A 27,528-nucleotide genomic window follows, 5' to 3' on the forward strand; every position below is an offset into this window, starting at 1 on the left:
GTTTCTGTCAGGGACCAGTAGCATTAGCTAAGCATGCATATGCACATGATGCAAACAAAGCTAATTAAACAGGCTACTAAGAGCTTAGAGTCTAAATACAGCAGCTTCTTCCATGAGTTTCTGTGAGCTGAGTGTCTAGTGACTTCCTCTGTAAAGCTCCTATTCCTTGGAACCCCTTGGGCTCTGACAAGTGAATTTTCATCTTACTTTAGTAGGATCAAAACTTTCACCTCACTTCCTGTACATCTTTAGACCGCACTGCTGTGTGTGTGTGTGTGTGTGTGTATATGTGTATATATACATGTGTGTGTATGTATATATACATGTATATATCTCCTCCCCCCTTCTCCCCTCTCTAGCACCCCTTGATATGTTAGTTTCTTGATGGTGAGGCGTATCTGGCTGGCTTGTGTTTATATCCTCAACCACTTAGCACAGTCACTGGCTATAGCAAGTGATTAATAAATTATCTATCTATCCTATAAATTAAGATTAGAATGACCTCAGAAGTCCCTTCCATCTCCAAAGTCTCATGACTCTGTCATATTAAGAATGTCCCCCAACAAAACATATCACTGTGCAAATACAAGGCAATGAGTTAAGCATATAAAGACACGTATTTATTATCATCCCTTACATTTCTTGGTATAGTGCTCGGTCCCTTACAAAACTATTCACTGCATCACTCTGTATCATCCTTCCAGCAGCCTGTTTTAACAATCCGGCTACCAGCTTCTGTGGGAGCGTAAGATGCACCCAGGAGGCTGCCGGCACGCCAGGAAAGCACAGGTTCTTTTTATCTGCTTAAACAAGGAAAACACGGTGAAGGGGGTTGACCAGCTTTCTTTAATCCAGCATTCAGTTAGTTCAGGGGAGCATACAGACAAGCATCAACAAACAGACCAAACACAGATTCATTCACTTACTTCAGGGGAAAAAGCCAGCACCCTGAAGTTCAGAACATTCATTTAGTTCGGGAGAAAACAAAACCAGCACCCCGAACTTCAGAACAAAATACAAACAAATTACAAATATCAACACACAGACCCAATACAATTCATAGTTACCAACATCTGGGCTCAGCCCGAAAGCAAGGGCTGGCCCAGAGTCACGCTCACCACTGCTCCCGCACCAACCAGAAAAGGAAAAAAGGAATCTTCAAGCCGTCTTCTCCCCTCTTATAGAGTTTTTGACATCATCAAGCGCCGCCTGAATGACCAGGGCCAATTGGTTCTTGAGTTGGTCCCTCCCCCTGGCGTAGACTAGGTTAACACCCAATAGGACGTGGCTCTGGAGTCAACACCTCCCCTCAGCCAGCCCCATGAATCGTCACACAGGAAGTTCTCTGCTCCCTGGCATGGGTCTCTGGGCTTCCTGCCCCGGAAGAGAAGCCGCAGACCCAGCACCCAGCAAGGTTCAATGAGATAAACTGAGTCACTCAAAGAAAACAAAGGCCACTCTGGCCACACAGCCCGAGGACATGGGCAAGGCAGATCTCATCGTTACTCCGCTTTTTCAGATGAGAACAATGACGCTGGAAGAAGTTGCAGTTTGTCTGTCCAGCATTGTGTGAACAATTAGCTACAGTGCTAGACCTAGAACTGCATTCTCCTGACTCTTAGTCCAGGACTCGTGGCCCCTTTCTCTCCATGAAGAGGCCTTGTGGATGCGGGGCTGGGCTTAGAATAAGAGGGTGATGAAGTCAGAGGCTCAGTGCTGGAAGAGGTCTTAGGGGCCATCTGGGGCCTCCCCTACTCTGCATAATCTGACCCCAGTTCCAGCTCTCTTTCTGTTATACCATCCCACCGCCTTTCTATAGAGGAGTGTGACAGAGTATGGAGTCTGGGGACCTGGTGACAGTCTACCTCTGTGTACTTAGTCCCATGGCACAGAGCATGGAGCACCAAGTCTCAAGTCAGACACTTGCCAACTGGGTGACCCTGGCCAAGTCACTTAACCTCAGTCTGCTTCTTGGGACTATGTGTTCCTTATAGCCTTTCATCCTGTTCTTGCCCAGCCCTGGCTGTCACTTAATACCTAGTCCAACAGGTGGCCTAGTTTTTGTCAGAGTTCACACTTCCTGCATCCTAAAAAGTCCTATATTAAATATAAACTAAAGAACAGAACTCCACATCCCAGGAAGACAGAGTAAGGAAGTAAGGAGAGAGGCAAAAGATATAAGTTTCACAGGAATAAGGGCTCTAGACAAGAAACTAAAGCCAGAGAGTGAGGTGCAGAGTCAGAAGGCAGAAACCTTTTCAATGGAACTGGAATAGATAAAGGAAGGGCTTAACCACAAGTAGCAAGGCAAATCCCATTTTACTAGAATTAAGGTACAAAGTCAGAGTGAACCCAGCAGGAAAAGTATTTTGATGCTGAGCCTTTACATTATGGGTCTAGGAGCCCTTATGTGTCCCCTGTCCTAAAGCTTAGGAAGGGCTTAGCTGGCAGAGGAAGTACAAGTGGTCCAAGTATGGAACTTGCAAGTCTGCAGGGAAGGAACCTAGGCCCCTCATTGACCTTTAGCTGCTGAGGTCACCTTGATATGTCCACAAGGCAGCTGAAAAGATGAGCCTGGTGTTCAGGGGAGATAGCTGGATTAGGAATCATTTTCATTAAAGCAAGGACTGAAGCCCTAGAAGCAGATGTTACCACCAATAGAGAAAGTGTGGATTCAGGACAAAAAAAGATGTCTAAAGGCATAACCATGAGAGCACTCACATTTAGGAAGTGTAAGAGAAAAGCAATCAGAATCACAGGGAAAGCAGGACAATTCAGTGTTAAACAGGAAGCCAAGGCAGGAGTGAGTTTCAAGGAGAAAAATTGCCCAACAGCATCATCGAGGACTGAGAAAAGGCCATTGGATTTCGATTTCAGAGTTCATTGCTGACACTGGATAGAGCAGAAAGCCAGTTGCCTCAGTGAACATAGTGTTTTAATTTAGCCTTATCTTAAGGGGGTTTTGATATGTATATTTCATATGATTTGCTGCTTCTAATTTTCTATTAGCTGGGAAATTATATCACCAGTCATTTAGATTAAAGAAGCCCTGAGTGAAAATTGGTGGGAATCTACTCTTTTAAAAGTTCATATATTTGAATGTACAGATTTTGGGACAAGTTGTTTGGCTTTTTTTTCTTGATTCCTGTTTCTCAGTTGTGTTTCCTTCAAGTGAAGTTTATCAACTCGTAGGATAGAACTGGAAAGGACATTAGGCAATATCTAATCCAACACCCTCATTTTACAGTGGGAAATTGAGATTCAGAGAAATTAAGTAGTTTGTGTAAGCTCCCACAATAATCAGCCAGGCCAAGATTTGAGCCTGGGTCCTTTGATTTTAAATCTAGTGTTCTTTCTACTGTACTTCCTTGATAAGTGATATCTAGATAAGTGAAATTTTCTATATTATTATCCTATTCTTAGGTTTAGGAAACTGTGGAGAGAAAATGATATGATCTCTCCAAATGTTACCACTAGTCTTTGACGAGAAAAGTTTGTATGGCCAGCCCATTTTCTTTTCGGTAAATTAGACTACTTATGTATTCAGATGCCAATTTGAGATCTTAAGCCATTTGTAAATCATTTTTCAATCCTTTGTTCTCCTTAAAGTGAAACACCCACCCAGTTGGAAAATGAAAAATTCCTTTATATGGATGTTTCAAGTAAATAAAACATCTGTATGATTGCCTGAATTCTTCACATTTTACCTATGTGCTTGGCTGTCTGGCAAACCACAGAAAGCAGACTGCAGCCTTGTGCTCAGAGAAAACCCCTTTGGGTTCCCTCTGGCTCAGAGACACCCTGCAGAAGCCCTGTTGAATACAGAATGTACAAACTGTCTGCAGCCAAGACATCCTAAGAGGGGGCTATGGATACGCACAATTCCTCTAAGTGGCCCAGAGAATGTTTAATTATGCCTCAGTTGAACAAATAAAGAGAGGTCTGTGCCAGCAAAGAAAGAAAACAATTTTAAAATGCACACGTGATGAATAACAACTGTTCTGAGTTAGGTCTGAAAGCTCAGAATTGCTGGGTCTTCATGCTGGTTTGTGCTAACCACGATTTCTTTTTTCTCTCCCTTTTCCCACCAGGGCTTATTTCAAAACTTTTGTCCCTCAGTTCCAGGAGGCTGCCTTTGCCAATGGAAAGCTCTAGGAAGCACCAGCCTTCTCTGTCCACATGCATGTCAGCACATAAGACAACTTCCTGGAAGCCACTTGGAACATCTTCATGGGAGCATTTTGCTTTATCAGCAGCGCAGCTCAGATCACCACAGACAACAATTACTCTGTGGAGAAATCAAGATTGAGTTCTAACCTGAATGTTTCAGCTCCGTTTGTTGGCTCCCAGTTTCTTTCTCTGTATTTTTTGTCAATCATAAGAAGTTAAACAACAATATTAAAATGCAGTATTTTTCCAGGGCAGGTAATGTGTTACAAATTCAGATATTCTCCTTCAGAATCATTTGTCCCTGAGATCTCAATAAAAGGAAATTTTTCTCTCATACCAGTGTTTTAGATGTGTTTCTTTAAAAGTCAAGCAAAAAACAATGGCAAAACCTTTCTAGTTTAGAGTTAATTTTCTATTAGAAACAGAAACTGGATAGGCTTGGTGGCACGTACCTGTCATTCCTGCTATTATAGGGGGAGGTTGAGGCAGTCAATCACTTGAGCTTAGGGGTTCTGAGCTACAGTAGGGCTAAGTCTGGCATAAATGAGGTGAGCCCTTGGCCGGGGGGATGGTAGCATCAGGCTGCCTGAGAAGGGGCAAACTGTCCAGGTCAGAAACAGAGCAGGTCAACATTTCTGTGCCCATCAACAGTAAGATTGGTCTGTGGGTGGCCACCGCCCTTCTAGCCTAAGTAAGAGAGAAGAAAGGAAAAGGAAAGGAAGAGAAAGGGAGAGGAGAGGAAAAAAAGGAAAGTCCTAAACTGACTACCTGGGGGCTCAACTGAGGAAACCAAAAAAAATCTATCTTGTCAAGTATGAATGAAGCTAGAGATCTTGAGTTATAATTACAATCCCTTCCTCCTTGGGCTATTAAGATTAATTCAGCAGTGTTCATAAAATGCCTAGAAACCTGTGGGTAAAAGGTAAAGTTCAAGTAATATAGCCTGTTAAGATTAATTTAGACTCTGGGCTCAGGCCAGATGGCTTTATGATTTTTTGTCTAGTAATGGTAGACAGGGAGACTTTAAGCAAGATCCAATTTTCCTAGAACCATAGGCAACCACAGGCTGGATGAGACCTTAGAACCAGCACTGAGCACAATGCCTGACACATACTAGGTGACTAATAAGTGCTTGTTGGTTGATTGATAATCTAGTCCAATCTTTCATTTTACAGATGGGGAAACTGAGCCCCAGAGAGGGAATGTAAGATGTTTGTAAGACACTTACATCATGGTGCCTGGCACAAAGTAGGTGTTTAATAAAGGCTCATTCTCTTCTCTTTGCCCAAGGTGACAGAGCCAGATCTCCTGACTCTTTATCCTGGTGTTTCTTTTCTTTCTTTGACAAAGCTCCTTGTAGAGATCCAACTTCATCTAGGTTATTTCATAGGATCACAATTTTAGAGCTCAAAGGAAACTTAGAAGCCAGCAAATCTACCCCTGCTCATTTTACAGATGAGGAAATAGGCGAAGAGAAGTTAAATGTGGCTGGCACACAGTCAGTGTGTCACACAGTCAGTAAGGATCCACGATGGGACCCAAGGCTTCCTGACTCCAAGTCCGATGCCTTAACCACTACACTACACTGCCTTCAGTAGCACCCACCACAGAGGGTATAAAGTATTCAAGGAAGACTGACACCTCTGGTGTGAGGACTTGCTGAGCCCTTCTCAGGGCTGCTCATGGACCTTTGGTGTCTACCTGGCACTCACTTCCTACCTGTGGTTCTAAGAATCTATAGTATGCGCAGCAGCCACGCCCTGGTAAAACCATCTCAGCAGACATGCAAAACCAAATTAAGAGTAACTGTTGAGCCTCATACCCCTAGGTGAGTTAGGGGGGTGTCTGTCCCCCAAGTATGTGAAGACTTTTCCCAACAAAATGGACAGATGAGAATAGATTGTTCCAATGGCCATGAAGGCAGCTGAAGCAGACACTGCAGAGTGCTTAAGACCTTGGTCAGACATGGAAGACACCAAGGCCATCCACTGCATCCTGAGCCATCACCAGTTGTCTTGACTTTGTCTTGCCAATGACTCTGGAAGAGAGAGTGAAGCTGATGACTTTGTGCAACTCTGCTTCACTTAACTCCAATTCAGGCATGAGTTAAGATGGCGCCCCATGAGGTCATTTGTCCTCTTCAAAAACAGAGGATGAACAACAATACCCACCATGGAGCATGAACCCACAACCCTCAGATCATGCTATACTGATAGCCCTGGCATTTCATGTCCTCAGAGATTTGAAATGACTAGATTTCATCATGCCATTCTTTGAATGCCGGTTGTGTTCCATTAAGGATGACTGTGCATTTAAGTCCCAGTATACCATTGCAACTCATCATATGTCACTATTTCTTGAGTGACAAAGAAGAGAATGATTATAGCATGGAGACCCCAGCAAATAGCAACCCATCTCCTTCTGGGTTATTCTTATCCATGTCCCCCCTAAAATATTCCTTAACAATTGATCTGACATGAAGTTATTCTGGGTCTCTTGGCATCATGTGAGCAAAAGTGCAATTCAATCAAACCAATATTTAATAAGTTCTTATTGTGCGGTAGGTTCTAGAGATTATTGTTGGGTTTTTTTAATCTAGATTTGTAACTTCATTGGTGTATGGAGCTCTCAGACAACCAACCCCTCTACTAATCCAGATCAACACTTGTGCAACTTAGACCCTATGAAAATTACCTGGACAACTGAGAGGTTAAATTACATGCCCAGAGTCATAGAGCCAGCTTTTGTCAAAGGCAGGACTTGAATCAAGGACCCTAACTCTGAATCTAGCTCCCTAGCTCTTAAACCACACTACCCCCATGGCACTGAGGACAAAAATGAAAGGTCTCTGCCTTCAAGGACCTTGCATTTGACTGGGAGATAAAACAATAAACAGATGAGTAAGTAAATACAAAATTATTTGAGGAGGGAGAAAGCGCTGTCATAAGGGGATCAGAAAGTGGGACCTAAGCCAATCCTTGAAGGAAGCTAAAGATTCTAAGAGAAGGAGGGATTGTATTCCAGGATGGAGAACAGCATGTACAACCCAAGTTTTCCTGACTCCAAGTCCAGGCAGGGAGGCATGAGATGGAATGCCCAATTCAGGGAATAACAAGGAGTTCATTTTGGCTGGAACATAGATGTGTGAAGGAGGGCAGTAGAAAAGGACATCCAGAATGTGTCACACATGAAGTGCAACAATGAACACCTCGCAACATGACTTATTCCAGCTATATTTGCACTAGATTACATCTTTTATGCAGCTTTTGGCATGCGATTTAGTAACATTAATATGCTACATATAGCCTAGAAGGCTCAGTGGATAGAGCACTGGGCCTGGAGTCAGGAAGACCTGAGCTCAAAGCTGGCCTCATACACTAGCTGCATGACCCTGGGCAAGTCACTTAACTCTGTTTGCCTGAGTTTTCTCTAAAATGAGCTGGAAAAGGAAATGGGGTCATGAAGAGTCCGACATGACTGAAATGACTAAACAGCAACATATAGCCCACCACATAGGACCATTAGATTTAGAGCTGGAACAGACCTTAAAGATTATTGGGTCCAATGCCCTCATTTTGCAGATGACAAAACCAAAACCCAGAGAGATGAAGTAATAAGTTATTTAACTTGCATTAACTAAGATTACACAGCTAGTATGGGTCTCAAGCAGGACTCGTATTTAGGTCTTTCTGACACCAAGTCAAGCATTCTGTATTCTACCCATTAAGCCTCCTAGCTAACATGTTTGGGTTACCTACAATTTTGGCTCTTTGGAGATTTCAATGTTCCATAAGTCAAAGGCATATATTGTTAATAATGGGCTTTGGAGGAAGGAGCTTGGAATCACTCAAAGCACTTTATGGTTCCCCCAACACTATCCAGACCTCTCCCTTTCTCCTCTTCAATTCTGGGCCCAGTTTATTATCCATCTGTATTCTGTCCAAGGAACTGATGGACCAAATCAGTAGGATGTTCATCCAACCGTGTATCACAGTCTAAACAATGAGCATTCTTCATCGATTTGATTTTTCTTGTGTGGATTGTTAGACCAAACTCTTTTAAGTAGTTGTGCATCAAACTAAGGAAGCTGCATAGTATTCCAGTTCTTCATATAGTCAAGATATAATCATTGATATAATCAATTTGTCATATGCAAATGGAAATACCTAAAGGACCTCACTATCAGGAATCCCGCTTTGACTTGGACTCTGCATTAGATATTCTCCACAAATACCTGTTCTATGCTTCAATTAATATTGAAAATCAGGACCTTTGAACAAAGTCATCTCTGTTGCATCTATCAAAGAATCTTGTGTGATTTTAGCATTCATGAGATTCTTTGTTGGAGGAGAAATGTTAAGGCACCATAACAAATGCTTTTTTTCTTAAATTAAAAAGCAGTGAATACAAGACTAATAGGCTCTTATATTCTCTATACCTTTTCATCATTTGTGTGACTGAAGATATGGGCTGTGAAAACCTACCTTCCTTTTGCATATGTCTATTAAGGATACCTTTAATAAACCCTACAGCTCCTTTCATAAAAAATTTTATAGAAGGGTGAAGCCAAGATGGTGGAGTAGCAGAAAAATATATAGCAGCCTCACCACACCAAAAAACAAAACAAAACAAAAAACCTCCAAACATCTAGAAAATATACCAGCCCACATGCTAATGGGGCAGGGGGAAATGTCTGGCCTAGGTTTTTATGTCCTGCTTCTTTCATAGCTAGGTCTGGGGTCCTGTCAGTTTTCAGTACTTCCAAGATGGTGTGATCTAGAGAGAGTTCTGATCACCACCCTCCTGGTCTGCACTCTACTCCTCATCTAGGTAGAGATCTATGCCTCACAACCACAACCACTCCTCCCCATCCTGGAACTGTGACCTGGAACTGGGTAATGGGCAATGGAGTTGCCAAATTATGTTTGATTTGGCAGCCAGTACTAATGTAAGGGTCCTTTGGAATTTCTTTCTGACCAGGCCTTCAGTCCCCTTACTGTCCCTGGTGCTCTTGTTGCTACCCTCCCAGCCCACAGCTAGCACCACTTCTGCCACACTAGCCAGCCCCCACCCCGGTGTTCGCAAACCTTTTTTTCTGTACCCCAAAGCTGCCCTGGGATGGGGAAAAATGGCCTGCTGTGGACTTTTTGTTGTTTTTTTCCTTTTCAGAATTAATTTTTGATGCCCTTTAAAGTTATTTAAAGGGATGTGTTAGTAGAATTAGCAGGAAATCCTCGCTTCACTCTAACATCTTGGTCCTGCCCCTGAGTTCCCACTACTCAGTTCTTGATCACACATCCCGACTGGACTGAGGAGGAGACCTGTGCTCAGGGGTGGGGCCATGAGCTCTGTACCAAGAGGAGCAAGTTCTGAAGCAAACAGCAGCAGGGTGGTTTAGACCTCAGGAGTGGTGCAGTATTCCAGATACAGCTTCCAGTGGAGTCTTAAGTCTGCAGAGGAATATGTAAGGCAGGAATCCCAGGCCAAAAGGAGACCTAAAGTTCAGCCACTCTGAACCAGCAGAACTTTGCACCTGGCTGATAGTGGCTGAGTTCAACAATAGTCTGCTTTTCCTTGGGCCCAAACTTGAGTCAGGAACTTGTAGGCATCAAAGGCCAGGGGTGGTGGTGGGTAGTGGTGGTGGTGGTGGTTGATCAGTCTAAGCCTTGGATCAGAACACTCTGAGAGTACTGAAAGCTTATAGGTACCCAGCCTGAGCTTTCTTGAGATACTGGAATAACACAAAATTCAATATCCCTAAGAAAGCAACAGCAAGACCAGGCTAGACTTTCCCTCCAGAAGTGCAAAGAGCATGGCCCTAACAGAAAATATGAATGCAGAAAGTAGGCTGGGAGAATGAACAAAGAAGAAAAGAATCCTTCCATAAATAACCATTGTAGTAACAGGGACACTCAAGACTCCAAAGCATCTACAAGCAAAGCCTCAAAGAAAAACACAGGGTGGGCACAAATTCAACTAGAATTCCTGTAAGAGATGAAACAAGTGTTAATTTTCAAGTGTTAAATTTATAAAAAATAAATTCAATGAGAGTACTTGAGGGGAAGAGTAACAGCTAAGGAAGAAAGGAAGGAAGAAGGAAAGAAGAGGAAGGAAGAGAATTAATAGATTGGCACAAAAAACACAAAACCTTGCCCAAGTAACAAACTCTCTGAACATTAGAATGAACTAGATAGAAGTTAATAACACCACGAGATAACAATAAATGTTAAAAAAAAAAGTCAAAAGACTGAAAAAAATAGAAGAAATTATAATCTGTCTCACAGCAAAAACAACCAACCTAGAAAACAGATCAAGGAGAGATCATTGGAGAATCACTGAACTACCTGGAAACTATGGGGTGGGGGTGGGGGAGGGAAGAGAAGAACTAAACATCATTATTTCAAGAAATCATAAAAGAAAACTGCCCTGATCTCTTAGAACCAGAGACCAAAGTGGAAATTGATAGAATCCTTTAGCCACCTCCTAAAGGAAACCCCAAAGTGAAAACTCCCAGTAATATGATAGCCAAAATCCAAAGCCTCTAGATCAAAGTAAAAATACTACAAGCAGCCAGAAAGAAAGAATTCAAGTACTAAAACAATCACACAAGATTTAGTAGCCACCATAAAGAAGCAGAGAGCTTGAAATATGATATTCCAGAAGATGTATAAGAATAACTTATCCAGCAAAACTGAGTATAGTGCTATAAGAGAAAAATTAGATCTTTAATGAAATATACCAAGCATTTCTGATGAAAAGACCAGAGCCATGTCTGAACTTTTAAGTTCAAATATAGTAGTTAACAAAAAAAAATAATGAAAAGGTAAACAAGAATAAGCAATCAAAAGGATCTAAACAAAGACAAAATAATTACATTCTAATATGGGGAGCTGATGCCTATGTCCCTTCTGAACTCTATCATCATCAGGAGTCATAGAGTCTAATTAGATAAGACCTGAAAGTGGTTCTGTTTTGTCTTGATAATCTTAAAAGAATGGAACTAGAGAGGAAGAGGAATACACTAGCAGGGAAGGAAGGGAAAGGAAGGTTAGGAAAATCATTTTACATAATCAAGGGTGCGCAAGTAGACAAATATAAACAAGGAGGAGAGGATGGAGGGAGCAGCCGACATTTCAACCTCACTGTCATATGAACTGATCAAAGGAGGGAAGAATATACACGTGCAGCTGGGTACAGAAATACATTTCACTCATCAGAGAAATAGGACGGAAAGAAAAAAGGGAGAGGCAGAAATTAGAGGGAGGATAGATTAAGGGAGGGATTCTTCCTAAGAAAGATAAACTCTAAGAACATAAGAAAATATTTATAGTTCTTTTTGAGATGGCAAAGAATGGGAATCTGAGTGGGGTAGCCTTCAATTGGGGAATGGCTGAACAAGCAATGGTATATAAATGTAATAGAATACTATTGTGCTGTAAGAAATGGTGAAGTATATAGTTTCAGAGAAACCTGCAAAGACTTGTATGAACTAGTAGAGAGTGAAGTGAGCAGAACCAGGAGAAGAGTTTATACAATGACAATGTACTAAAGACAAACAACTTTGAAAGACTTAAGAACTTTGATCAGTGTAGTCATCAACCACAATTCCAGAGAATTCATGATGAAACATATTACTCACCTCCTGACAGAGAAATAAAAGTTTCAGAGTGCAGAACAGGACATGTGTGTATATGTATGTGTATATGTATGTATGTATGTAAGTTTTTGTGTGTGTATGTATATGTGTGTATGTGCAGATATATGTTGTGCATGCATATATTATATATACAATGGTTATACACACACATACGTACACCATGACCAATGCAGAAATTTATTTTTGCATAGATTACAGACTATACATGTCTGTAACAGTGATTTTATTTTGTTCTTAGTTGGTGTGGAGGGAGGGAGAGAAGGTGAATTTTTTCCAGTTTGGAAAAAAAATTTTAATGACTTTATAGAGATGATACAAGACAGTACTTACTGATGTCCTTTTAGATAAAACCTCATAAATCAGGGCACCTTTGAGGTAAAGGTATACAGTTGAAAATATGGTCCTTGCCTTTACTAAGCATTAACAATATAATGAGCACCACTAGAACCAGGACAAGATCTTGGTCCTGGACAGAAGACTTTCAGCTAGAATCTCAGAGTTGACAGTGACCTTAGAGATATTCTAGTCCAAACTTCTCAGTTTACAAATAAAGGAACTCAGTAACAGAGAGGTGGAGTGACTTTCTCAAAGTAACAGAGATAATTAGTGGAAAAGCCTAGATGAAAATCCAAATCTACCGATATACCATACTATATTGCTTCCCTTACCTTATATTCTAAATAACATAAAATGCTATGATCATAACCACCATTACTATTGCCATCCACTGTCACCATCACTCATTATCGCTGTCACTATTACTATTCCCATCATCACCAACAGGCACCATTACACTCACTGCTAAGAATCATTGTCAATATTACTGCCATCACCATAACCATTGCTACCACCATCATTACACAATCTATTAATATTGCCAAATGTTTGTTGAATCTGAATAGAGTACATAGCACCACACTAGTCAATATGACATCTATAATTTGGATTAAATTCAGTCCTTTCCCTCGAAGAATTTTAAAGCTGATAGAAAAATAAGGTAAACACCAATAGAATAATAATGATACTTTTAATCTCTTAAATGAGAAATAGAACTTCACAATTTAAAATACTTTATCTTACACTGGGAAAGTTTTACCAAAGAGAAATAAATGGAAGTACATCTATAAGTTGAATGGAATAATTCAATTAGATATATACATATATGTTTGTGTTTGCGTGTGTACATACACACCCACTAGCCTTTAAATATTTCTTTGTCATTCATAGGATCATAGGTGAGCAATTATGTTACACATTTGGATCACAAATCTTTTTCAGAGGTTTTGCTCTTTTGGAATCATAGATTGAGAACTGGAAGGCACCTTAGAGGCTGCCAAGTCCAATCCCTCCCTTTTGTAGATGAGGAAAATGAGGCCCAGAGAAGTTGATAAGGGTCTGAAGAAGGATTGGAATTTGCTTATCTCTGACTGTAAGCCTAGCACTCTACCCACTGTACCCACCTAACTTCCCTCTCTCCCTTTACCACATTGATCATCTTATGCACCCCCAGGAGCATATAGGCCCCACTTTGGAGACCATTTGGTCTTTTAACATTCTATGGATAGGAATGCAACCCCTGGCTCTCCATGCATGTGGCATCTTTCATCTTCCTTAAATGATCAGCCCACCTCCTTTTGCAATCAGACATATCCTCGTTAATATCTGACTCCACTAGTCACCAAGGTGGAGTGGCTGGGAGAGGATAGATTGTATATTAGACAAATTGAGGTTTATTGGGGGTTTGGGTTGAGATCTGTGATTTCATCAAAAAAAAGAAAACCCCCAGTAAAGACATTACCTCCTCTTCCTTTCCCTCCTCCCCCACTCCCTCCTCCCCCACTGATTCAGACTGGCAACTCATTGGCCACTAAGAAAATTGTTTGAGGTACCAAGAGTTGAAGTGCCTCAAACATAGTCACACAGCTAGGATGTGCCAGAGTTACATTCAGGTCTCATTGACTCTCTTCCTCACTTCTATGGTGTTCACATTAGCCAGCTACAGAATGAAAAAAAAAGCTTGAGGTCCCCCACATCATAGTCATCCCTTTGTATAAATATAATAATTTTGCTTGGTTCTTAAAAGTAGAAAACAAAGCTCCTCCTCTCTTCCTTGCAGAGGTGGAACATTCCAAGTATTGTCAGCCACGAAGTATTGGCTAATTTTGCTGAACTGCCTTTGTCCCCTGCTCTTTTTCTATTCACTGTTGTAAGGAGTGGTTTGGGGGAAGAGAGAAAGAGGGAAGTATATATCTGGAAATGAAGGTGACATAAAAACAAAAGTATTAATAAAAAATTTTTTTAAGTTTTAAAAAATAATGCTATGTATGATAGCAGAGAAAGCCTGGGTGCTGGCATCCTATGCCAAGGTCTCATCTCGCTGTGGAGGTGACCGTGGATTCTTGCAGGCTGTGTTAGCAGCGTACGAGCTCTACAAAGCTGGAGACGCCTCTCCAGTGACATGCACATCGGCTACCCAAGGACTAGCAGAGCTAAGCTTAGGGAGGTCCATCTCCTGATGTGCTTCCAAGTGATAGATCTCTCTACCACATCTAGACTGAACCACGGAGGAGTTGTGACCTCCCTCAGCACTGGGACCATCCACACAGAGGGAGTCACGGATCCTTGAACTACTGAAGTGATAGATGATTTTCTTGATAGGAAGCAAACCAACACAGGGTTGAGAATAACCAGCAATCTCACTTTGGAAAAGCCTGTGGTTCAAATACTGGGTGGTTCAAGGGGCTTATCTGCACATCTGAGCAGAAAGACGCCTTGAGAAACAAGTGTCTCTGGGTGCCAGACGGGCAAAGGTCTCCTGTGTATTTCTGTCCTGTATCTTTGTACCCGCATGTGGATTACATCTCAGAACCAATTAGTTAATGTTTATAAAAAGTTTCAAAGATGAAAGGTTCAGGATATAAAGACACATTATTATAACCTTGTAAATCCTGGCTCCGGGCCCCTGCCTTTCATAATTTAAACTGTATCTTAAATGTAGCACAAACAGACTAAAAAGGTTTAGAGGTATTTACTCATAATACATCGATGAGATCAGAACACTGCAGCTCCCCAGAAAGCAGGTGCTCCTGGGAATGTAGACTCCAAAGCCAGTTGCCCAGTTTAGCTGTGTTTTCAGGATTCTGATGAGACAGCCTGATGAGACATTCTGATGATGACAGCCAAAGAACCCGGGGCTCACGTTCCGCCATGCCTTTTCTTTTTTCATTTAAACTCAATGTGTAGCTCTAGATGGCATTGATCACCAGGTGATGTCAGGTCACCTTGTATCTGCTTTAATATGACTTTGGTATATAAACCATACATGTATATGCTATCTATCTCTCTATTACAGTGTGAGTTCCCCGAGATCAGGGGCTGGTTTTGTCCTTGTCTTCGTCTCTCTAGTGCCCAGCACAGTACTTGGAACATAGCAGATGCTTAATAAATGGTTACTGATGGGTGGATGGATATATTAGAGCAGACCTGCATAACTTGGCAGTAGGTAGGGACCAAAATCAAAATAAGCTAAACTTCTTCGGATGGCAGATAGGTTTTTAGTGGCTCACTTCCCAAGTAAAGGTACATTTAATGATTAACTATTTTCCAAATAAACCATATTTTTAAAGGGGAAATTTCAATTAATATCAAATTAATTACACTTATTACTTAAGATTTTTATTTATCATGAAATCGCTCCTCTCAGACTACAGACAGACTGACAGTAGTTGGTTGCCATGAGTCACGTGACAAACAAGAGAGAGTACGCAGTGGCAACCCACCTGCCAAGTTACGTGACAGGCATAATAGTGACTAGTGGAAGGTGGGTTGAGTGGGGCATGGACAAAGCACTCATTAAATCTTTACTTTCTTTTACATCCTCTACATTTTTCACAGGCCACTTGAAATCCTGTGGTGGGCCGCAAGTGGCCTGTGGGCCATTTGTTGTGCAGTCCTGTATTACAGAGAGCCCTTAGTGGCCTTAACTCAAATACTCCTCTGTATAGTGTGGTAAGACATAGGCAAACCTTTGCATTTTCATCTGCATTGTAGCTGTAAGAAGTCGATGGATATCCGAGAGCCCTGGGGAACACATCTGAAATGCTGGAGAATTAGTTCCAAGGTCCAGCTTCTTGTTGGAGGGTGAACTAAGCATATCACTGCCAAACACCAAGGCTCTGCCATTCAGTGAGGAAAAGGGGACAGGGGTAGAGAGGAAGGTAAACTGATAGGTACAGAAGACAGTTTTCTGATATGGATTTTGGTTGGGTTCTCATCCAGAAGGTCAGTATCCTGTTGTGAGATATCCCACTGAAGAACAGAGCTTCAGAAGGGGTCAGAAGACAGGAGTACATACCACTATTCACCTTCTGGAGAAAAACTTCTGAACTTCTGGAGAGAGAAAAAAAGATCACACACACTTGGGGATTCCCCCCCCCCCACCAAAAGAAAAAACATTTCATGCTCTTGCATTCATCCTGACAATGGACACTGATCAGAACTGCAAAATAAAAATAAATAAATAAAACCAAACCCAAAACAAGCCTCCTGCTCTGTTTGCTTCCTCTGGCATTTCTTTCACCAAGATGGGGAGATCGGATGGGGTGGGTGTGATGTTGCTTCAACTCCCTCTCAGTTCCTGATAGCCACAAACTCTTGCTTTGAGCTCCACAGCCTTGCAAGGGAAAAAAAAAAATTCCATGTGTTTTGCATCTGAGGCCCATTAACTTTTAAATATAGTAGAATGGTCCCAAGAGGCCCAAGGAAATGTTTTCTTTTCACTGGTCTCTTGACTGGCTCCTTTCCATTTCTTGCTCTCTCTGGGAAAAGGCACTTGGCAGTTCTGAGAGACAGCACTGGGGGCAAGGATGAGGTCCTTAGGAATAATGGCAGTAAAAAGGGCACCAAGAGTAAGCAGAACAATCCTCAATGTCTAAGCATTTCACATTCACTTGTTCAGTTTTTTAAATTAATTTTACTGATACATTTTATTTTTATACAGCCTAAATTTTTCCCATATCACCACCCCTCACCCTCCCAAAGGGTCATTCCATATAACAAAGATTTTTTTAAAGAAGAAAGAACAATGAAGAAGAGGAAAATCAGCAAAACTGATCAATCCATCCCCCCCAAATCTGACAATACGTTTAGCGTTCCATATCCGTGGACCTCTGACCTCTGCAAAGAAGTCAGAGGGAGATGTCGCCTCACATCTCTTCTTTTGGGACAAGTTTATTCTTTGTAATTTTATAATATCCACTTTTGATTGTTTTGTAGTGGTCGTTCTTTCTATTTGAATTGTCGCAGTTATTGTATACAGTATATTTTCTTGGCTTTGCTTATTTCCCTCAGCATCAGTTCATATAAGTCTTTCCATGGTTCTCTATAGTCATCATTTCTTAAAGCCCAGTAATATTCCACTACATTCATGTGTCACTGCTTACTTAGATACTCCTCCGACTGATGGGCATCTACTTTGTTACTAATCCTTTGCTACCGCAAAAAGTAATGCTATAAATACTGTGATAGTTTTTGAGTCTTTCTTTTTATTAATGACCTCCTTGGGGGTTGTAATGCCAATGTGATATGAATATGCACAGACATTTCCAGGGTTAGTTCACAAAATATAAAAAACTCTCTTCCTCTAAGATAAAACCAAAATCTTTACTCAGATACTGGAAAGCAAAATTTAGCTTGGTAATGAAAATGTTTGTACATGTCACCAATCCAGGGAACACGGACATCTTAAGTGTTCTTTAAGTTCTCCTAGGCAAGTTCTTCCTTCCACCAGTTTCTCTTTCTGCCTGCTTCTCTCTCCACCCACACCTCTCTCTCTAAGCAATACAATATATACAGTTTCCAATCAAAGACTAGGCATTTAATTGGCTTAGTGCTGAGAAGCTTGGAAATCAGCACTTAATTGGAAAGGTGTGGAAATCTCATGGCCCAGAGCCTAGCTGGCTTTGAGTGAGGGCTCTATGTGAGGCCTATTACTGGGCAGGGAAGATCTTATACCCCATTAACCTTACAGGGGTATATGCCTAACAGGGGAATATCTTGGTCAAAAGGTGTGGACTCAATCAATTTTAATATATTTGCTGCCGGAATGAGCAATATTTAATCAATAAGTATTTAGCAAGCCCTATGCTGGGTATTGGGAATACAAAGACCAAAATAGAAAGAGCCCCAGCTAACAAGAATTCTCTCTGAGTCTAATCAACTGTGACTGACTTTGCTCTTCTCAGCAATACAATGATCCAAGACAATTTCAAAGAACTCATGATGAAAAATGCTATCCACCTCCAGAGAAAGAACTGATGGAGTCTGAATGTAGATTGAAGCAGACTATTTTTCACTTTCCGTATTTTTTCATATTTTTTCTTTTTGTTCTATTTCTTCTTTCAAAACATGACTAATATGGAAACATGTTTTATATGATTGCATACACATAACCTGTATCAAATTGCTTACCATCTTAGAGAGGAAGGAGAGGAAAGAGGGAGGGGAAAAATTTGAAACTCAAAATCTTATTAAAAATAAATGTTAAAATTGTTTTAACATGTAATTGGAAAAAATACAATTAAAAAGAATTCTATCAGGGGAAACAAGTACACATATAAGTAAATACAAATGTACACAAAACACAAGCAAAATAACATGCTATGGGGTTCTAATAGCTAGAAGGATCAGAAAAGATGTCCTATAGGGAGTGCACTTGAGAGGAACCTTGAAGGCAGCTAAGAGGCAGAGAGGAGGAGAGAGCGTATTCCAGGCATGGGGGAGGGGAGACAGCCTGTGCAAAGGTTTAAAGATGGGAGATTGGAATGTTGTGTATGGGGAGCAACAAAACAGCAGATGTGACCTGAACATAGAGGGCATGAAGGATTAAGAATGGTTAAAATTTATGAAAGATGTATACTAGGTCTAGAAAGATGGGTTGGAATCAGGTTGTGAAGGATTTTTAAATGGCAAACATATAAGTTTCTATTTGATCCTCAAGGCAATAGGAAGTTGCTGACACTTCCTGAGCAGATGGGTGGCATGATCATGTGTTTTAGGAAGATCAGGTTAGCAGCTGTGAGGGGCATAGATTGGCAAGGGGAGAAACTTGAGGCAAGGAGACCAAACAAGAGGTTATTGTGATCAGTAAGATGAGGAATGATGGGGACCTGAACTAGGGTGGTGCCCAAGTGACTCGAGGGAAAGAGATGGATGTAAGAGAAATGTTGTGGAAGTAGTATAGCCAAGACTTGGCAACTGGTAAGAGAAGAATTAAGGATGACTCCAAGGTTACGAACTTGGGTGACTGACTGGAGAGATGGCAGCATCCCCAACACAAATGGGGAATGAATGAAACCAATCGGTAGCCTTGGAAATGCCTTGTATAAAACAAATAGTCCATACTTGGTGTGACTACAAAGTAATGACAAATATTTTTAACAAAACACACTGGGGCTCAGACATTTCCTTCAAAATAATCACCTGTGCAGGCCATCACTTTATTCTAATAATTCTGCCATGGTTCAGAACTGATTTGAAACTGTTCTTTGAGAGGTACCTTCAGAAGCCATTTCTAAGTAACACAAGAAAACCGCTTCCCTTACTTCAGAGTCAAACCAGAAGCAGAACCCCTAACTTGGTCACTCACTTTATTCCCCCAGGGATCACTCTCAAGTGTTGACTTTTTCCAGAAATCAAACACACTCTCAAGGGGTAAGAATCTGCTTGAAGAAATTCAAGATAACCATTAAAGATAATCTCTTCCTTTAAGACACAGCTCGAGCACCATGTGTTGGTAAACAAAATGGGCTCTTAGCACTCAGTTCAACCAAGTGCCCTTGAAGAGTTTGGCCTTTGTTTCCTTGATTAGATTTGGGTGTCTTTGGTGCCTTCTTGCCTCAGGGGAGGGCCTAGTTTCCACATGAGTTTGAGTGACATGTTTGGGACATCAGAGGCTTTTAGACCACGTGGGTTTAAGTCGCCTCTTTGTGACAATTCTAGGTCATGTGGGTGAGTTGCATGTGTGACTCACCCTCGACCCTGAAAAAGATATAAAACCAGGGGTGGGTGTTCTCTTTTTAGGAGCTCTTGCCCACAGCCATGGTGGCACACATGACTCTGGGCCAGCCCTTGTTATGAGCTCCTGGGCTGAACCTACGCTTTGGTAACTATGAATTGTATTTGGTCTGTCTGTCAATGTTTGTAATTTGTTTGTTTTTGTTCCGAAATTCAGGGTGCTGGGTTTTTCCCCTGAACTAAGTGAATGGTATTTGTATGCTGAATTAAAGTAAACTTGTCAACCCCTTAATATTGCTTTCCTTGCTAAAGCAGATCAAAAGAACCTGGGCTTTTGAAGCGTGCTGGTAGCTTGCTTGCTGTTGGGCTTGTGTTGGTCTTTCACCTCCACAACAGCTGCTAGCCAGATTGTTGAAACACACCACTTCAGCATGAAGCTTTTCCTGAGCTCCCCAAACACTGTTGTCCTCCCTCCCAAAGCACCTTGTATTTATCCACTTTATATTTATGCTGTATACATTTGTATATCTACTTGTTGTCTCCATCATTAGAATGTAAGTTCCTTTTGAGGAAGGATCATTTCACTCTTTGTATTTGTACCCCCAGCACCTACCTAGCACAGGGCTTGCCTGTCACAGAGCAGACTCAATAAATATTATTAACAGATTGATTAACTAAAGACATAATAATAGTAATGATAATACAATGCCTGATATTTATTTCTCCCTTTTCTTACTAATAGCTATGATTTACAGAGAAATCAGATAGTCTGCTGCCTCCATTTTGCCTGGGGGCTAGACCTTTTGACTTCAAGGTCAATACCATTTCCAATCTAATCCAATTGCAAGAACAAGGACTGTATTTTATTCATTTGTATCCCCTAGGAACACCTAGCAAATGGCCAAACACATCACGAATATTCAACGTGTCTGTTGAATTAACTGAATTAATTACTTGAATATGTTGAGTTAAGTAACAATAAGAGAAAAATCAAAGAACGTCAGAGCTGGAAGGGTCTTCGGCAGCCATCCAATCCAAATGATCTTTTGTTATCTGTATGATCCAGGATCAAACAGAAAATCTTGTTTGGATTTTAAAACCCCCTATAACCTGGTCCCTTCCTACTTTCCATCCCCCATCCCCAACTACCACATGGTCTGGAAGCCAGTGGCATGGGACACCTTGCTGTTTCTCTCAAACAACAATCCATCTCTGGCTCCAGGTATTTTCTCAGGCTGCCCCCCATATCTGAAATGCTATCCTTCCTTATCTCTACCTCCTCACTAAAGCCCTACCTTCTCTAAAAAACCTCTCTGGTCTTGCATAATCTTAGTACCTTCCTTCTGAGATTATCTCCTACACACAACATACACACACATATGTATATATACATATATGCATGCACATTATACAATACACGTATCTATTCATACATATGTATACACATAAATATGTATATATAGGTACATACATACAGTACACATCCTACACATATGTATATCTGTTCATAGATGTGTATATATAAATATATGTGCATATATGTATACATATATCCTGTTTGTATATAGCCGTTTGCATGTTGTCTCCCCATTTAGACCATGAGCTCCTTGAGAGTGGGGCCTGGGTTTTTTGGTTTTGGTTTTTGCCCCTTCTTTGTATCCTCAGAACTTAGCACTGTGTCTGGCACCTAATAGGCACTTAATAAATGCTTATTGATGGATTGATAAGCATGCTCTCCATGTCTTAACAGATTTTTTTTAAAAATGAAACTAGATGGACAATCCAACTTAGAGCCTGGATCGCATGAAGCCTGGAAGCTGAGAATTAAGTTGCCTGAAGGAGACAAACTGAAATGGAGAATACAGGATCCTCAGCTGATAGGAATGGCAATAGATCTGAATGAATCAAGGCCAGACTGGCTGGTTCATTGGTTCTCATATACAATATTCCACCTTTTCTCTGTGCCTTTTGTGCTGTATCTGGTATGCACTCCTTCCTCGTCTCTGGATCTTAGAATCCCTAGATTTCTTCAAAGCTCAGCTTAAGTGCTACCTCCACCACTTTTCCTGATCCTCCCAACTGTTAGCGTCTACTCCACCTTAAAATTACCTTGTTATTTGTTTTGTGTACATGTTGTATAGCAAGTCCTCTGGCCTCATTCTCCCAGAACAGGGCAGTTTATATCTCTCCCTCAAGGTTCTAGGGCTACCTACCCCTTACAAGTTAAGACTGTCTGTCTCTAGTGGTATCAGCTCAAACTCCCATTCTGGTGCAAATTCTCTCCCCTGTTAGCCATGAGTGAGTGAATAGGGTACCAGTTTCATTTAACTAATTTATATCAATGCATTTTTCCAAATACTTATTTACTTCAAAGATATAGCAAGAACAGAAGTACAGTCAGTTCTGCTGTAACAAAACATGCATCTCTAAAAATCACTGAGCTATGAAAAATCATAATAAAAACCACAGGGTTCATGAGAAAAATGAGGCCAAGGGCATAACCCTCAAAAACTTTGTGAAAAAATAAAGATAGGAACCTAATAAAATGGCAGCACTGTTTTATATATATTAAACAGTTAAAATGCACATACACTATAATAAATAGTGGTGGTGTCTGCAGCCTCAGGCAGCTGCTCAACCTTCGCCTTGGTTCCCACAGGGCTGGAGCTGGTAAAGTTGAGTTAGTGAAGGAGAAAAGGCAGCCTTGGTGAATCCAAACTCCAGGGCTGGGAGTACTCGGCTCTGCCTCAGAAAATGGGAGAAGGGGTAAGAGCAGACCAGCCCTCCCCAGCCCACAGCTCCAACTGCACCAGAAGACACATAATAAATAAGGTGCTTTACCTTGCAAAAACCCTGAAGTTTAGTGTGGAAGTCATCATGGGAACATGTATCTTGTGAATTATTGTAAAATGGTGCAGTTTTCTTGCATTCTCTTGGTGCTTCTTACTGATGAAATCATGTAAAGCAAACAAAAAATTCCACTTTTGCACAAATCACTCTCTAACATATCAATTGAATTGGAACAAATTCACATTTTCAAAAAAGTATAATGGCAAAACTGACTATACAAACATATCACCCCAGCATCTCTGGAGCACACTCTTCCCTTATACCACCTCAGTCTCTGGGTTCCGATATTACGAAATTTCTACACAACATTGATTCCCTCCAAGTTCGTGTCTAAATGCACCATTGCTGCTAGATGAACCCTTATCTCAGCTGCTGCTGGGCTGGATCCCAAAGGTTGCTGAACCAACTGGCTGCAAACCCCAGCACACAAACTGCTTCCAGACATCTCGGTGGCTCACTCTCCTATCCTTTTGAAACTCAAAAGGCTGTAAGCCACCAATCTCCTTCACCTAATACGAAAGAACAAACACCAAGGAAGAACTGAGGTCCATACTCCTTTGATGGGAAGAGTCCAAGGTATCACCCCTTAATATCATTGACTTTTTTCTCATTGGAACTCTGCCTGACAGAAAGCAGCTAGACAACAGAATTGAAAAGAAATACCAAGTTCTTTTTGAGAGAAAACAAATTCTTTTTGACTAGTGCCATTTGAATATACTCCAGTACCAACTACTCAGCCATAGCCATTCAAAGAGGCTCCCCTTTACCATGTGCAACCACTTACAATTACAAAATTTCTGTGCCTGCTCCTAAGTCCATGTGGGGATTATACAGAGGCATTCTGTACATGCTCATAAGGACTGGCCTCATTGACCAGACCCCGTTACAGTTGTATATTCTTATATGTGTACATATTGTTTCTCGTACAGTTACACATTAGTTTGACTCTACAGACATCCCATTTTTTCTTCTAGAAAGAAAATCAAACAGTCTGTATGGCACACAATGCTCACACTCATGTGTGAGATCCCTCATGTACTCTCAACAAGCCAGCTGGGTACTCTAGGAGTGGGATCTTGCTACTGCTAGTCATTTTCAAGGCAAGGAGATGCTATTCCTAAGCAAGAAGCAACTGTGTGTGTATTTCTATGGTAATCTGGAGCAGTTATACAGTAAGTATGCCCAGGAGCACTCCAAGAAGAGCACCCCCTGCCTCTTGAACAGTGCCTGGTACTTGTTGATTGATTTTTCTTTCCTTCATAAAAAGCATGAATTCTTCTTGTCCTGAGTTCTCATCATCCCACTGATAGTCTTTTTTTTAACTGTTAACCAGTTCATGGCTAGCTAGCTCTCCCAATCTCCTCTTCGGTTTAGCCTTTCAAAAAGAACTACGCATACACAACTCCTAAGCAAAAGGAGAAGCACTACACACAGATTTAGATTGAGTCCCCTGGAGAGAAGCCCGCATATCCATGCAGCCCCTCCAGAGAAAAATGTGTGCCGAGGAACTGGTACCATATGGAGAATTGACAGGATGTCAATAACATCAGGAAAGAAGAAGCCATCTCTGGACAGAGACGAGAACAAAGGCTCATCATAGAAAGGAATGAGGATATGGAAGAGCAGCATGATTTATTCCTTTGTTGATACAATGAGAACAGTGAGTGGATTGTAGAGTTGTTTAATTTCCTGGCAACCCTAAGTTCCCTCCCTTGGGTGGGAGGGAATACCATGAGCCTTTAGGATTGTATAGGTATCTAGCAATGGTGGAGTTCACCAGAGAAGAGGACCTCTTGGCTATTCAGCTATTATAAAGGCTTTCCTCTTATGGGGGCACCTAACTAAGGTAGTACTATAAGTTGGGAGGGCCATATAAGTTATTGAGGTATATAGAGGCCTACCAGAGAAAGAAGGGGAGTTGGTTTGACTCTGTCAAATCTTTGCCTGATTTTTCTGTTGAGTGAAATAAGACCTGTCCTGTATTCATTATTTTGAGCCTTTTCCCTTTTTATAAATTTATCTTTTTAGTGGGTATACTAATAAAACACAAATTCTAGTGTTCTTAGGTTAAACTCCTCCTTCCCTACTCCCCAGCAAACTGAACTAAATTTTAATGTTCCCAGGGGAACCTAGGGGGTGAAAAATGGCATAGGGACCCCTGGTATCTAATAACAGTAATAGATAACATTAATATGGTGTTTTATATGCAAAGTGCTTTTGCAACCATTGACCTCACTGGGCCCTCACATCTTCTGTGAATTTGGTGCTATAAATTCTATTATCCCCATTTTACAGATGGAAAAAGGGAAATGCCCAAGGTCTTATTGTTAGCAAGTGGTAGAGGTAATGCTTGAATCCAGGACTTCTCCGACTCTAAGCCCCACGCTCTTTCTACTACACTACAAATGAAAACAAGTAGGTAAAATATATCTAGTAAACAATAAATCCTGAGTCAAACATGAAACAGTATCTCCCTTTCAGGGCTCCATGCATTTTGGGAACAGAAGACAAGGTCAAATGCTTAACTGGTGAGGCTGAGTAGCCATGGAAGGCTCAGATGCTAGCAAAGCTTAAAAGGGAAAGGGAAGAGGACATCTTTCTTTTATTGTTACTGGGTAAATACATAGGGTGCATTTCTCCTCTATGAACGCAGGAGGGGGGAAGGTAATAATCTTCCCCCCACCCCCATGCCTGGGGCATATAGTAGCGGGGAAAGACTCTGGTTGGTCTAGGAAGACTTCTTGGAGGAAATGTGATATGGGAGGCTTCCTGGCCCTACAGATATATGAATGATTGAACTGAGACTGGGATTCTTAGAACTGGAAGGAAAGTTAAAGGTCATTTAGGCCAAAGGACAGAGATGTCATGCTGCCCAAGAGAGTAAAGTGTCTGCATTGTCACACTCCTGCCTTCCACCCCCCAATAGAGGGCAGAAAACTCTCTTCCTTCCTCCCCTCTTCTACCTCATTTCCCTTCCAGTTTCCTTTTGTATGTCCTTTTCCCTATTAGAATGCAAACTCTTTGAAGGCAGGACTGTCTTCCTTTCAGCTTGTGTTTATATCCCCAGTAATTAGCACAGTGCTTGGCAAATAAGAAATAATAAAAGCTTGTGGACCTAATAAATGTTTGTTGCCTTGCCTTCCCTTTCTCACTAGAGACGCGGAAGAATTCTGAGAGCTCCCACAATTGTGTGTACGCTGACTCTTGCTGGGAATTGTGTTCACTGGGCAGAATCTGGCCCAGTATAGAGAGTGCACATCAGGTCCTTTCCTCAAAAGGAAAGGAAGAGCCTGCCCGGCCAACTAGCACGGAGAGATGGGACCCTGCAAGTGGCTGCGAAAATACCAAGAAGTACAAAGGAAATCAGATCTGACGTTGATCCTGTCATCTCAAGAGACCACAAGATAGCCCCAGTGCCACAACCCTGGGGTAAACAAGCAGGAAGGCTTTTATTTTTGAGGTAAAGAATTAAGGGGAGAACCAGGGGAACAATTTACACAGTAACAGCCATATTATTAAGATGATCAACTTTAAATAGTTAGTTAATTCTCATCAGCAACAATGTTCAGCCACAATTCCAAGGACTCATGGTGAAACATCCAGTGTACCTCCAGAGAGAGAGCTGATGTCCTCAGAGTGTAGACTGAAGTATATTTTCATCTATTTCTTTTTCTTGATTTTTTATGGGGTGGGTGGGAAACTAACGAAGAAATTTGTTTGCACAACTATACAGCTATGCCTTCCACTTCTCGGGGGTTAGGGGAACAGAGCCTCTGCCATCTGGAAGTTCCGTGTAAAATTTTTGGCCCTCCATTCATATGGGAGAAGAAGCTTGAATTTTTCCTTTTTCTTTTATGGGGTGCTTACAATACCTTATTCTAAAATTTGTGTTGATATTATGTAATATGATACATATATTTTATGCATTTCTGAGTTTCTAAACTTTTTCTGTGTCATCTGCTGGCCTTCACATGTTGTCTGCAGCTTCTGCAAAACTCCCCCCAAAATTCCCATTTAATTTCTTATGCCAACCTGTGATATATTGAAACCATGATGGGGAATGTTGCGATGTGTAAGGGATAACTGTATATATTTTGTAATGGTTTCTATTTGTCTTGCCTTCTCAGTGAGAACGGAAGAGGGGAGAGAATTTGGAACGGAAAATAAAATAAAATTTAAGTTTAAAAAGAATTAAGACAATACTTGATACAAGACATTAAATAAGTAACTAACTGGGACATCTCCCCATCTCCCTGCCCCACAGCCAATGTATTTTTGTTCTCATCTTTCCACACCCCTACACCAACCCCTAGGAGTCAATAACCAGTGTCTAATTTTTCTTTTCCAAAGGCATGTATTAAAAGGAAATTTTGGTTCAGGCCTCACCCTGGGTCAATGAGGCAAACTCAGAAAAAAAGCAGAAGTGTTTTGTTAGCACACCAAGGCAGAAGGCAGTTGGGTGATTTCAAACCAGGCATAGCTTTTATAGACAGGAGTAAATAACGTCCATATAAGGGCAAGGCAATGCTGGTTGATCCACATATGATGAAGCAATGGGTTTTTATGCCACCTCAACTTTTCCCCCATGCCTAAATATGCATGTGAATGGGTATCTCCATGGCTCCATTCTCCACAGGATGGTTGCACATGTACCCCAAGGTCAAGCAAATTTAAAACATGAGTCACTTAGGCTAGCTTTGCATAACCTGCCCCCACTTTGTAGCCATACTCATGGTACAGCACAATAATTGGACCTATATTATAGCTTCTCTACCCTCAACTGGATCATCTTAATCTTGACTGCTTATAATTTTGGGGTAGGCCTTGAAAGTAGCTCC

General features: G+C 41.2%; 1 protein-coding gene across 2 annotated transcripts in view; it reads left to right on the forward strand.

Moving 5' to 3' along the window:
* BABAM2 (BRISC and BRCA1 A complex member 2) overlaps positions 1 to 4,504 on the forward strand; it is a 597,459-nt gene extending 592,955 nt beyond the window's left edge. For both annotated transcript variants that reach the window (XM_036752607.1, XM_036752608.1), the window contains exon 12: positions 4,092 to 4,504. In XM_036752607.1, coding sequence (XP_036608502.1) covers positions 4,092 to 4,155 — 64 coding nt within the window. In that variant the 3' untranslated portion in view covers positions 4,156 to 4,504. The remainder of the gene's footprint in view (positions 1 to 4,091) is intronic.
* Positions 4,505 to 27,528: the final 23,024 nt, after the last annotated feature.

The sequence above is a fragment of the Trichosurus vulpecula genome, chromosome 3, assembly GCF_011100635.1.
Source record: "Trichosurus vulpecula isolate mTriVul1 chromosome 3, mTriVul1.pri, whole genome shotgun sequence".
In the NCBI taxonomy this organism is placed as follows: Eukaryota; Metazoa; Chordata; class Mammalia; order Diprotodontia; family Phalangeridae; genus Trichosurus; species Trichosurus vulpecula.